At 42.9% G+C, this 13,866-nt stretch overlaps 3 protein-coding genes across 6 annotated transcripts in view; 1 reads left to right on the top strand and 2 right to left on the bottom strand.

The window, feature by feature from the left end:
* cabp7b (calcium binding protein 7b) overlaps positions 1-4,146 on the bottom strand; it is a 39,920-nt gene extending 35,774 nt beyond the window's left edge. For all 4 annotated transcript variants that reach the window (XM_086054087.1, XM_086054085.1, XM_086054089.1 and 1 more), the window contains exon 1: positions 4,065-4,146. The gene's annotated coding sequence lies outside the window, so the exon portion shown is untranslated. The remainder of the gene's footprint in view (positions 1-4,064) is intronic.
* Positions 4,147-4,365: 219 nt separating this feature from the next.
* tescb (tescalcin b) lies at positions 4,366-9,476 on the top strand. The gene is made up of 8 exons (XM_086054114.1): positions 4,366-4,699; positions 5,604-5,673; positions 5,858-5,938; positions 6,266-6,405; positions 6,480-6,541; positions 7,325-7,432; positions 7,506-7,553; positions 7,777-9,476. The coding sequence occupies exons 1-8, from the start codon at positions 4,636-4,638 to the stop codon at positions 7,852-7,854; spliced, it is 651 nt and encodes a 216-aa protein (XP_085910240.1). The 5' UTR covers positions 4,366-4,635; the 3' UTR covers positions 7,855-9,476.
* Positions 9,477-10,170: 694 nt separating this feature from the next.
* On the bottom strand, positions 10,171-13,194 carry m17 (IL-6 subfamily cytokine M17). Its single transcript, XM_086054115.1, has 3 exons — positions 13,017-13,194; positions 12,247-12,389; positions 10,171-12,162 (listed from the first exon to the last, which is right to left on the bottom strand). Exons 1-3 carry the CDS (start codon positions 13,189-13,191, stop codon positions 11,704-11,706), a joined length of 777 nt encoding a protein of 258 aa, XP_085910241.1. The 5' UTR covers positions 13,192-13,194; the 3' UTR covers positions 10,171-11,703.
* Between the last annotated feature and the right edge of the window lie 672 nt (positions 13,195-13,866).

Raw genomic sequence — 13,866 nt, 5'->3', positions numbered from 1 at the left:
GAAACATATTAGCCAGAGGTGGGCATTCCGTCAGTCGGATGGACCGGATCATCACTCGGTCACTGATGGACGACGGTTTTGCTGATGACAAAAGAATGATGGGACAGCACTGACGTTAGTGGACCTTTGTCCGCCAAAGTGATCGCCGCTTACCAGGACAAGTATCGACGTACCTCTCAGTTGCTGGCATTTGGGGTTTTTTTTGGACCAACTGACGATTACAGTTTGGTTCGGCTTGAAGAAATGACGGACGGGTACCCAGGTCGCTGACGGATGACAGACAGGCAAAATTGAATCAATTGTCCACCTCTGCTATTAGCATGAATTCACTGCCCTGATTTGAAAACGGCAACGCTGACCCTAATTGCCTCAGGACTCGGTCCCTTAGCCCGCAAACGGCGAGGGTTCACTGCGGAAGCCAGGTGGACATTGTGCATTCGGTTTCATCTTGAGTTGGAACCGGTTGGCACTGTGCCCAGTGGTTCTGTTTGTATGCTTGCGTTAAGGATGTCAGAGTGTGTCAGGCACGCTTTGAGCCGGCTGCTGCACAGTGAAGCAGAAAGCAGGTGAGGAAAGCAAAAAGGCGCAGTGCTCTCAGGACAGCTTTTCTTCATCTCCTCTTCTCCTTCTTCGACGTGAGCAGATGTCGTCCGAGGGAGCACTGCGACGCCCCGTCAACTTCTCGGCCTCCCCTTGGAAGCCCCCTCGCGCATGCAAAGCAGGCACCAGCTGCCCTCTCTCCTTGACCACCCTTCTCCCGTCGAGAGGCCCAAACAACCGTCTTTATTCAAATCAAGTCCCCAGCCGCCCCAGTGCGGCGTGCTCACGTACGCGCTGCCGTCAGACAAACACGCTGAGGTGAAGGCGGTATGGCGCGAAAGAGCGCATCAAGGACACAGGCTCGTAAAGATGGGGGAGGAAAAGGTTTGGTTGTTTGCCTGTTTGAGGATAGATTGATGGTGGAGGAGCGACTGCATCAATCCCGGCTGCGGTGGCTTTTTTTCCCCAGCTGTCAATCCAAAGCAAAATAACATCACAATCGCTTGCGTAATGTTGTCTCTCTACTTCACAATTGCTTGTACTTCCTCTCACAGGCAGCTGACAGCTCACGTCTCGGTTTCACTTCTGGCCGCTACAAGTGTCGTCTTCACGGGCAAAAAAGCCCAATCGGAATTTCAGCATACGGGTCATATCTTCGGTCAGCTTCACAATTGCCCGCTTTCCGCCCATAGACACCTCTGACTGGTATAAATGTGGTCTTCACAGGCAAAAACACCATCTGAAGATGAGCATACGAGGGGGTCTCCTTGGCGTACAAAACTCCTTGGTGATCCCAGCACCTCCGCTCCGCTTCACAATTGCCTGTTGTTCCTCCCGCAGACAGCTCGTTCGTTTGTTTGTTTTCATGTCACTTAGGCACAGCACTAAGGCCAGCCACACGCCGAGCGACGCGGCCAAACACCACCGATTAGGACACTTGAATTGGATCTCGCTTGGGTACCTGGAAAACTCTCACGTGATACTACGTTTCTGATTGGCCGTGAGAGCCGCCACGTTGCGAGGCCATTTACCTGCAATTCAAATTTCGACGAATGCGGTCCAACATCTACACTACCCCAAGATATCAAGCTATACTCAGAGGCGGAATATAAGCTCTGTAATGCTAATGACAGCGTCACAGTTTCCGATTCACCACCAAGTGACAGCTGCTGGTTGAGGGCGGTGGCGGAGGTGGAGAAGGCGTAGGCTGTGACCGTTGCAAGCGTTTGGCAGCGCTGCAAAACAGCTGTGAAGCAAGCTGCCTTTTAGGATTGGATTTAGACCTGCATGGCGCATTGATTACACTCCACCGACAAAACTAAACCCACGAGAAAGACAAAGCTGGGTTGTGGTTGACTTGATGGAATTGATGAATGCGCTTTCATTCAATTTAATCCACTGTGCTCAATACAAATGAAGTGGCTAGCAAGCATTTCTTCAACATACGCCAATATAATATTGGCTACATGCTGGGCAAACATTTGTGCTTTGAGGTTTACATTTGATCCAAAGTCATTTGTAGGAACAAATTAAAAGAAAGAAATCACGTATTTTTATTTAGTTTTTTAGGCTAAGTCAACTCCCACATTTTCTTTACAATAATGTTATTTGTGCCTCCACTAGTCTAAAAACAGCATTTTGATTTCAAGTGTTTTTGTGGAATATGAGTTAAGAAGCAAAATCCACCCGTTTTTAGCCATCTCAGGTGGCGGCCGTTTTGTCTCTTTCTCTCGACTGAAAATGACATCGTAGTTGCTCAGGGATCAAGTAACGACCAATCACGGCTCACCTGTTTTCTGAAGCTGAGCCATGATTGACACTTTGTTGTCATTGTACCAGAACATCAAACAGGCACGGGGACTGAGTGGAGTCCTGGGAGACTGTCAAGACAGGAAGTTTAAGGGTAGACGGGGTTGGCAACCTAAGATCAATCCAGGAAAAATGTGCTGGAGAGATTTGCATAGGGCCATAGCCAACAATCAGGCAATGAGTCAGTAATCCGGAGAGTAAGCAAAGGGGAACCCCAGCCGCCTAATAAATGAAATCAAATGTAGGCATTACTCTGCTGTTTCATTCCAGTGCACCAATATACATACGGTACTACTCTTAAAAGACAAAGCATCACAACCAGTAACATCAACCACGAGAAAGACTTGATTTTATCCCCAAGACATTCCTTCACAACAGAATTACAAGAAAACACATCAGAGGATACACTCCAGACTATGTACATCCTTCACCGCAATAGCCCTCTTTGACCTCAGCTCTAAAACAACCAAACAGAAGTGGCACTTAATGTGGACTGCTTGGTGAAATACTACCACCGTGTGGTGTGCACCCTATAAGTCCTCACTTGACAACACTTGATCCCTGGCTCTTTGTGTTGCTTTTTTTTATATGCAGGCATTGTTGGAACCTGTTGCAAAGTGACAGCACGGTGCGTTCAAGTCCACACCCTGTACACAGAAGGTATTTTGCCTCAGGGCCAAGAGCAGCAGATTGGGTTGCATGATTTAAAAAAAAAAAAAAAAAACCACATACACACACACGCTCACAACACAATAGGAAAGATACTCTACACACAAATGTTTCCCAAAGAATCAAGGCATACATTTTACATGAGAAAAATCTGTAGGCCCACAACCACAGGCTATGATAATCGTTGACCTCCAACCAACTGCAACTTGAACACACATTGAGAAACTATGCTCAGTGGGAACGACTCTGATTAGAGTTTAGTTGGGGACCTTCTCTGCTTCATCTTCTGGTGTTTAATTATGGTCCATCTCTTCCTGTCGACCTCACTGCTGCCCAGCATGACGTGGCAAGATGTGGCACTACACTGAAGTCACGCAACTCTGAATTCTGACTTCCCTGTTTAGTGTAAAAACCACGTCAGAAACAAATTGCTTAAAAATCTGCAATATAGCAGGGGCACAAATCATAATGAGCTTGTTTCAATTCAGTACACATTTACTCATTCTTGATGCAATCTGTTATATGAATAGCAACAAGTGGATACACACATTATGTACTCAGTACATTTGTTTAAAAGGGACAAAAGAGGACTTTGGGCAGTGCCAAAAGGGCCAGTGCCAGGGCACCCAAAGCATTCATGTATGCATGTACAATGCCTTCTTCCATCTTGTGAAAGACCATTTAAATTGTGGTACCTGTCAGTATATATCGTCGGCCTAGATACATGATGAATGATAATAATAGTAATAGGAAATAATTTTCAGTTCAATTAAGCAAAATTGGACAACAAGTTATCATAGCACACTGGCTGGGATTGATTGCTCTCCCAAACATCCCATTAGAACAACAGCAGCCATTTTACAGTACAGTACCTGTATTGTGAGTGTGCACACCAGCCAGTTATCTTGTTAATATTTGACCTGCGTTTTGTCTGTTATCTGGGACTTCACTCTGTTTGAATTCGACTGAGCAAAAAGTCGGGCATGTGTGTGAAATAAGGACTAAACCATATGTAAACATATAAAAAGCAGTTTTGTTGATCTTACCTTATTTCCTCTTCGTTCATTGTTGTTCACTCCCGCCCAAGACCCCTTCCTCATTTCCCTTTTTCCGGGTTTTCAGCCAATCGGGAATCTTTCTGTCCCTGCTGGGCACACCTGTTTCAAATCAGATCGTTACTGCACAGTACACAACAAGAGACGAAGAAAAAACAACAATAATCATTTAAGAAAATGGAGGGAGCGACAAAGGACATAGATGTTTTCCCTACTCACATGACTTGTCTAAAATAAAAAATAAATGAATAATAAATTTGATTTTAACTGCTGAGGCGGTAGTAGCCTGGACATGTGACGTCACAGGTGTTGATTGCGGAAGTAATGCTTGCCATTCTCGGGAATCGGGATGAAGGCTGTAGTGTTTGTGTCAACAGGCAGTCAGGTCAGGTGAACAGAACACTGGTGCTTTTCAAACATGTTCCCTCGAGCTTATAAGATCGCTTGCAGCTAGCTGACGAGGCGTCTACCACCACGAATACGACCACTACCACCTGTCCCGGTCCTGGTCCCATTTTGGACTTAAAAAAAAAAAAAAATTAACTACGAGTCTGTGGACGTGATGGGCATTTGGCAGTCACTATCTGGTCCTCCCGAGTACACACAACTGGCGGAAAAGACAGGCTGTGAGTATTGTTCGTGCTTGCGATACTATTCCGAGCCAGTTTGTCGAATTGTGAATGTTAGACTTACACCCACTAGCCACTTAATTAGGTACAGCCGCACAATGTAATGAGATTAAAAAGCGATAATCATGCTAAGTATTGACGGAGGCGTGCTTAATAATTTTTCCATCTCCCAAAATATTATAAACAGATTCAGTGTGATGCAATGCAATTTTTCGACAATGTTATGTATTCTTTGATTTTGTTTGTTCTTTTTCTTCATTTATTTCTACAACATATTTGGTTAGTTCCATGAGCTTCCGTGAGATTTTAGTGGTTTCAAAAAAACAAAAACAAAAGCTAAACTTTTGTCATTCTTATAAAAATAAAATAATAATAATAATTAAAACAAAAAAAAGAGAGAACGAAAGAAACTATTCATTATGAGTATTTGGGTAGGAGGTGTCTTATTTGAGTGTGCAAGCGTACCTAATGAAGAGTCCATTGAGCATGTGTGCATCTGCGTCATATGAGGATGTGCCAGCTCGGTTTACTCGTAAATAATTTAATATTCCAGCAAAAAGCAGCGTAACTGAACTCTGCTGCATTAAATGAAACATAAGACAAATCTACCTACTTGTATATTACGTATTGTACAGTGGTCCTTCAGGGGCCACCAGGGGTAGTATAACATGCGTACAATATGGACTGAGGGATTTAAAATAAATAAATAAATAAAAATTGTCCCTGAATGGACTTAGCATTTTGGGCTCCGCATTCCCCAATTTGCAGAAACTCATGTTTGTATGCGTTTTTGTTCTTTTTTTTTTTTTTTTTTTTTTCCAATCACTTTTTGGATGTTTTTTCTGGGGGGGCAGTGGAAGAACTATATTGGGAACTCAACGATGTGCGTTTGTGTTTGCAGTCACCTGTGAGCAGATTGGTGTTCTCCACAAAAGATTCAAGCAGTTGAGCCACAATGAAGACACCCTGCGGTACTTTGAATTCTTTTGTGTGACCCATATGCAGATGGAAGTTCGAAACCTGCCCAACAGGCTGCAGCTGTCACTCGAGCGCCTGAGTGACAGCAGCAAGGCCTTGTAGAAAACCTCGACTGCTGCTCAATGTTTTTTGGGTTTTTTTTTCTCCTCCTGTGTGTCTGTGTTTTGACTAGTCCAGGAGAGAACACTTCAATGCCATCCACGATCTGGCTTGGAATCCCATCCGAGCGCAGATCATAGAGGCTTTCTTTGACAGGAGGTACTAACTCGTGATGCCTCAGCATTCGTGCATGTGTTGTTCTGCAGCAAAATACTTGACTTTTCCTATGCCTTTTTCTTTTTTAAATTATATATAAAACATTAGTCCAACTTCAAAACTGTTCAGCCCATTCAGGACATACTGTATATGGCGCTGATTATAACGTTCCCAAATTAAGAGAGATTTTTATGTATTTTCCTCCTTTCACATTTATCCACCAATTCAAACAAGTCCAACTTCAAGTCTAAAATGTTACATTTTAATAATTCAATGAAAAGCTGCGCTTCAGATTAATCCCCCCCCCCCAACACACACACATTTTTACAGGAACCTGATCCCGCCCGGCGAGGGCTCGATGGAGGAGATCCACCTGGAAGAGTTTGTGGTGATCATGTCCCACTTCAAGCCGCCGTCGCTCAGCATGACGGACGAGGAGCGGGACATCATCCGCAGAGAGAAGCTGAGATGTGCGTTGCCTGTTTTCTTTGGGTTTTTCATAGCTTGCTTTTTGAAATCGCCTGCTGTGTGTTTTTGTGTGCAGTTTTATTCAATATGCACGACACGGACAACGATGGTACCATAACCCTGGAGGAGTACAGACATGTGAGTCAAATCTGTTTTATTTCCTTAGCGCCAGTTCGCAACAATAAAACGCTCTGTATGGTAGCTGTCGGACAGGAACCCCGTATATCCAAATATGGTTAATTTCATATTTTTTCACGAACCCATAGTTGACGGATCGAATGTCTTGATGATTTTTTACAGACAATAATGAGTGAAAATAGTTAGATACATATGACTATTTTTTTTAATGGATTGCTGTTGCGCATCGATGCAAAAGGAACTTGTCAGCCACAAAAGTAAGGTGTGTAAGTAAATTTCCACCATTTACACGATTTAATCTGCTCATTATTTATTGCATTACATGGCACTAAGACCTTTGAAAAAGCGTTTTAGAATATGATGTAACCAGAGTGGTTTGCTTTTGTGTATTTGTAAAGGCTTTGTGTCTGGTTGGGAGGTCAGCATAGGGGCGGATGTGGATGGTGTTGGCGAAATGAGAAAACCTAATATAGATTTTTTTGTTGTTTTTATGTGTTTCATTAGCGATTGAACACAATTTTGCGTTGGTGTTGTATTGATTGTGATTCACAGCGCTGTATACTAGCAATATAAGGTATAATACTAGTTTCAAGGGTGAGGTCAGGATTAGTTATTATTATCAATAAAGTTATTTGTTAGCTATTCCATTCACTCACGTCTTATGCGTGTTCCATCTTCTCAAAAACTCTCCAAAAAGCCAAAGAACAAGCGAGCTTTGTCTGGTATGTCTTTGAAGTCCTTGTCCTTGTTGAATCGGAAAAAAAACTTTGCATGCGTGGGCAGGTGGTGGAGGAGCTCCTCTCTCGCAGCGGGCATATCGGCAAGGAAACGGCTGTAAGCATCGCGGACGCTGCCATGTTGGAGGTGGCGGGTATATCCATGGGTCACATGGTACGTTCAGGGCTGATTGCGTGAATTGCGACACTCCTTATTTGGTCGTCAATTTGACACTTGTTACTCACAGGAGCCTGACGAGTTCTACGAGGGCATCACGTTCGAGCACTTCCTCAAGGTGGGTCCTTGCCATGATTCTGTCATAACAATAACTTCATCATAACAATCAAAATCATCTTTATTGGCTAAGTATGTTAAAACTGCCTCACTCAAGTACAACTGAAAAAAAGACTATTACAAACATAAACACAAACGTACAGAGTTACTGAGCAATATATAGTGTCCAGTAATCCTAACAATAACTTTATTATTAATAACTGGTTGTTTGTGTCTTTTATCAGCTGCTGAACAGCTTCGAGATTGAAGCCAAGATGAACGTTCGTTTTCTGAATATGAATGCGTCCACTGTGTGCTACTGACATCTGTATGAGGATAACAATAATCATGAAAATAATTTGTTCTTTTAAGAAAAATACATATATACAGTGAACCTCTGTTGATTGCGGGATATGTTTCAGACCCACCCACCCATGACCATATATATATATATATATATATATATATATATATATATATTTAATGTATATATATATATTTAATGTATATGTATGTATATGGTGAGAAATGGTGACTACCGCCGCCGATGGTATGGAAGGGTATTACATCTTATGCATGCGCAGAAGGTAGTTTAATGGTCACGCGTCGCTGTCTGTTGTTGCGGTGTATTTTTCCAGCGTGACGTGCTGACAGTCGGCCCGACGCCACAGGGGGTAAGCGCTTGTCACTGTTGGTGAACGTCGTTTTGGTCTATCAGGGCCTTAAGTAAAAGACTTTGGCTCACACACTTCTCTAAATAAGAGGCTAGCTGCTTATTTTTCGCTCCCACTTGAAGTGTACCACAAAGTGGACCCATCAAACAAAATAATGAAGCATACTGTCTATTTAAACAGCAAAATCTTCAACCAACCCATATAATTACGTCTCGAAAGTCTGCTTGTGTCATGCTAACATTTCGTATACAGTAATACAAAGCGCCATAAACGGTCTAACGGAAATGAGATTTTGATGTTCGGATCAAAGAAACCTTCATACAACTGCTAAATTAACGCACATGGAGCAGCAATATATACAAACACGGACTAATGTTACCACAGACCCACGTAACGATCTGTGTAGAATAAATTGATAAAGAGGAAAGAATACGTAAAGGCCAGAGAATGTCCAAAGTTTGGACACTTGCAAATTTTTTTATTTTTATTTTATTTTTTTTATCCGATTTACTCAATGGGATTTAAAAAAAAAAAAAAAAGTATTCTATGGCAAAAAAAAAGAATTACTTAAAATCGCCGACATAGTGGGGGGTTCACTGTATACCCTTAAGTGTATTTGAATAACTATGCAAATTCATACCAAATATGCATATTCTCACATTATAGCAGTGGTGGCAGGCTATGGTGGTGTTTGCAATAATAGGATACGTCATACTTTTGAAGCAACAATCCAATAATGCGCGTGTGATGTTCATATGCAAATGACAAGATGATAATTAAGACTGTTAAAGGGATGCATTAATTAATCTCTTCAGGGATTACACGCATGTAGGTTTTACATACAACATTAGGCACAGCGGCAAATGCTAGTCACATCCATTTTGAGCTGTATAAAAAAGAAAAAAAGCATTGTCTACTATAATTTTTATTGGCTCTCAATTATAAAGTACAATGATATGAATAAGAAAAAGATGATAATGTGGGTGTCCCTAATGTTGTGGCCGCTATAACAGCTTCAGCACTCTGCAATACATTCACTTTGCGCATGTAATAAACCTTTGTCCACAATAAAATACACTTTTAAGATAAGTTGTGATAAATTATGAACTGATGAATACATAAATCACAACAAAGTGTTTTTTTAGTTTTATTTTCGAATTGCTGTTGTGCTTTCGCTTCTCTTTAGCCGTGGTCATGCGATTCATATTCTGTATTTGATTTGTTATGCAAATTGTTCACATTGTTTCATTATAAAGGATGGGACAAAAGTAGGTCAGTCTCTTGTTAAATGATTTGAGGATGGATCAAGGGAAGGAAACAAGGAGGGGTTGAAAGAAGGATGGGAGAGAGGAACAATGGATGCTAGGAAAGGAAAGGGAAGGATGGAAGAAAAAAAAAGAATCTTTGAGAGGAAGAAAGGAAACAAGGCTGGTATGAAAGGAAGGAGGAAGTAAAGAATTGTGTATGAAGAAGGCAGGTATAAATTTACAAATGAAGGAAACAAGGATGTATCAAAACGAGAAGATGAAGAAAAATGAATTGTACGGAAGCAAGCAAGGACAACGGAAGCTTGGAAGGGGTCAACAAAGCCTTAAATGCTTCATCGGGTCCTTACACACACAAACCAAGACCTGGACTTAAAACCCGGCCTAACCCTGGTTAGAAACCCTGACTACAGAAATAGTCTCTCTGTCACATGAATGGGAACCAAGTCATCGCCTGTCTGGTGAAGGACTTGTTGGCCGCTGCCCTCTGCAGGAATAAACATTAAATGCATGTGGGTGCACATCCAAATCAACAGGTACACTTGTAGTGCAAGAACCGTAAAAAACACAATGCTACTGTCGAATTGAAGGGGAGATTAGAAAAAAAAGTCTCCGAAAATAAACCATTCACACATTAATTCATTTCTGAAGCGATTCAAACTACTTTTGATTATTTTCCTTTGTTTAGGTTGAGTGTTAATGTTCAAATCATATAATATACATCAAATCATAGTGTTAAAATGACTTAGGATAATATTGATCATACTTTTTAGGTTTCATCCCTTCGTCCATTTGTTATTAACATGCAACAGTATTTTGATGTTGATCATTGCGGTGGGACTTGAAGTAAGTGTTCTTTGAAATGCTCGGCATTTGTTTCAACACAAATTGCATTTTCTGCTTTCTATTATTACACCTCTTTCTCCAGATTCATGCGAAAAGCTAAAACTCACTCTTGCCCCGTTTAGCTTGCGTGTCTTTAAATAACTCTGCGTTGTTCATAAAGGGAACTTGATAACGCCGACTTCCAGTTTCCACATAGCTTGTGATCTGAAAGGGCCTGCCCGGCCCTCTTGCGTCATGCCAACGATCTGTGGGATGGGCAACCGCGGTCGCTGTACTTCATCAAGTGTCCAGTGAGGCATGAGCAGTCGTGGTCTGATTGCTCCCAAATAACAGTGAGACATCGCGGCGGCAAGCGAGCGTCCAGACGCGTTTCCGTCCTTGCCTGCGATGCGTATCGTCACGCAGTCAGACGTCTCAGGACGCTTCCTGATTTTCTTTTGGACAAAGTCAGGTGCAACACATGACGCCTGCGACACAGACACACCAAAAAAAAAAATCTTCTCTCCGGATTTTTATTCAGTTGCCGGCCCACTTCAATGTATACGGTCTGCATTCACACCATAATAGCAATCATAAAAATAATAACAGTGACCAACAGCCAGTGTCTGACCTAATAAAGTGACCAGTGGCTGACTTTCACTACCTGACACTCATAATGCAAAAACTGACTGACCTAATTAAGTGACCAGTGACTGACAATCAGTGTCTGCCCTAAAAAAAAAATAAAAAACCAATGACTAGCATACTCTAAGTTCCTAACCTAATAAAGCGACCAATGACGGAGGCTCAGTATTTGACCCTCATAAAGCGACCAACTACTAGCAGTCAATGTCTGAGCTAATTGAAAAGCCAACGACTAGCAGTCATTGTTTGACCTCATGGACGGACCAGTGAGTGACCCACAAAAGCGACCAATGAATGTTGCACCCCAAAGCAAATGTCTGACCAAATGAAGCGACCCGACCCGCCACTGACGTAATGAAGTGAGCAATGACAAAAAGTCTGTGTTTTACCAAATAAAGTGACTAGTGACCTAGTATACCCTTAAAACTGTACAAGGTAAACAAAAACATAACCCAATATGGGTTATTTTTAACCCAGCAGTTTTAACTCGAAGTCCTAATATAACAAAACGACCAGTGTCTGGCCTAATCGTGATAAATAATAGTGAGCTACTGATTATTTTTTTTTTTTTTTTACTTTTTTCTCCTCCTTAATTTTATTCAGTTGCTGGGACACGTTAATACATCCGGGCGACAAGAAGTCCATTTCCTCGTCCCAATGCAACATGTGCAACATTTCCCAGTATTTGCGTCATAAATATTAAATATAAATATCATAAATAGGCCTGATGTCATGCGAAGGTTCCTCTGACGTCTTCCTGGCGTCACGAGGACTTGACGCCCCTCCTGCCTCTGCACACTTTGCCCTTGAGGCTCCTGAGTTCCCGGGCCACGTTGGTCAGGAACCCCTTGTAGGTCTTGACCACAACGCATCCGTAGACTTTCTGCTGGAAGACGTTCTGGGCCGGCGCCTCTAGGACCACGGGCCTCCGGGCCGGCTCCTGCAGGTTGGGGAAGGCGTCCCGGTAGAAGGCCCGCACCAGGGCCCCCAAGTCCCGGCCGCGCTGGCCCGCGTGGATTAGCTGCACCAGAACCGGACTACCGGGGGCCTGGAGTTCTGCCTGTTGCTCGTAGATGCGCCTCAGGTGGGGCAGGAATGCCCGCAGGTTCTCCAGGACGCTCTCCAGCCGCTCGGAAAGCTCCAGGCCGGAGATGACGGGCTCGGGGATGTCCTGAAGGGACGCCTGGCAGAAGATGTCCGACATGTCCCCCTGGGAGGCTTTCTGGAAGGAGAGAGACAGTTGCTGAAATTGCCACCAATTCTCAAAGGACGTACCCAAGGAGACTTCCGGGAGGTGCGGACTCACGTAGGTTTTGATGAGGTCCGCAGATTCCCTCTGCGCGAGTCTGGTCAGCCTCAAAGTCCTTTGGAGGGAATCGGAACACTGGCGAGTCCTGACGGCGGACGCCTGCTTGGTGGACATCAGGAGCAGCAGGAGAGCAATCAATGCTGGAGAGACAGGTAACGCAGACGTCATCGGCCGGATCAATGGCTCTCCATATCTGTCTACCTCTGTCTAGCCGTCTGTCTCTTATCTCTGTGTTTATCTGTCTGTCTACTGTTTGTCCGTATGTCTCTCAAGCTATCTGTCTGTCGCTCTCTCTAGCTATCTCTGTCTAGCTGTCTGTCTGTTTCAAGCCATCTGTCTATCCCTTGGCTAACTGTCTGGATGTCTCTGGCTAACTCTTGTCGCTCCGTCCGTCTTGTCTATCTGTCTGTCTCTTATGTCTCTAGCTGTCTGTCTCAATCTGTCTGTCTGTCTGTTTCAAGCCATCTGTCTATCCCTTGGCTAACTGTCTGGATGTCTCTGGCTAACTCTTGTCGCTCCGTCCGTCTTGTCTATCTGTCTGTCTCTTATGTCTCTAGCTGTCTGTCTCAATCTGTCTGTCTGTCTGTCTGTCTGTGGATCTACTGTTTGACTGTCTCTGTCTTTTTCTGTCCGTCTGTATGTGTCTGTGGCTATCTGTATCCGTCCGCTGTTTGTCTCCCTGTCTAGCCGTCTGTCGGTCTTGTCATCTTGATGTCAACGTTTGTTCTAACAATGCCAAATAATGTGTCCCCCAAATCCTCACTTACTTGTTGGTGTGCCCATCCACTGAGTCCAAAGCAGGCGTCCAATCATTCTCCTCCAGGCAACAACAAGTGTCACTCTTGTGGTCAGTCTCTGCACTCTCGCCAGCATCCCTCGCGTCTCTGCATGTTGCGCCTCGGCCAACTTGTGTTTTTTTAAAGAAGTGCTGGCAAACCGCATATTTGTCACCTCAGGAAGTGACGTGAACGTTTTTTGTGAGGCAACCGAATTTCCCAGAATTTCCTCCTTGCTTGGTGCTGATGCGGCCTTTTGCTTGTGACTTTGTCTGTAACTTTATTGACTGAGCCAGGGGGACAATGCCCGTACATGCCCACCGGGCATGTTGAGGCCTTTGTCTGTGTGGCCGCTTGTGGTTATCAATAATAACAATGATGATGAATATAATTAGTCCACTTATTTTGAAAATGGCCACTTTTAGGAGTCATTTCAAATGTGGAAGTTGTTTTATTACTCTAGTCACATAAATAGTAAATAAAGAAGGTGTCTAATAAACAATCATTATTGTAAACAATAATAATAATGATGATAACATAATACAGCAATACAATAGTAATTGTTAAGAAATTAACTATACGATCAAAAAAATATATATTGGCAATATTATTTTTGTAAATTGTGAAAATTGCTGTCAAACACTTGACATTGCAACTTTGGCTTGCAACAAATTAAATTTTCATAACACTCATGTCAGAAATGATATTTCCCCATTACAACGAAGAGAAATTCTGTGAATGCATAACACAGCAACATTAGCTTTTTTTTTTTTTTTTTTTTTTTTTTTTTTTTTTTTTTTGATGGGGTGGAGGTCAAAGTGCATTTTTAGTTTTCAAAATG

The sequence above is a fragment of the Filicampus tigris genome, chromosome 15 (genome assembly GCF_054856515.1).
Source record: "Filicampus tigris isolate MCC_2025a chromosome 15, RoL_Ftig_1.0, whole genome shotgun sequence".
NCBI lineage: Eukaryota > Metazoa > Chordata > Actinopteri > Syngnathiformes > Syngnathidae > Filicampus > Filicampus tigris.
This window is presented reverse-complemented; position numbering and strand designations above follow the sequence as displayed.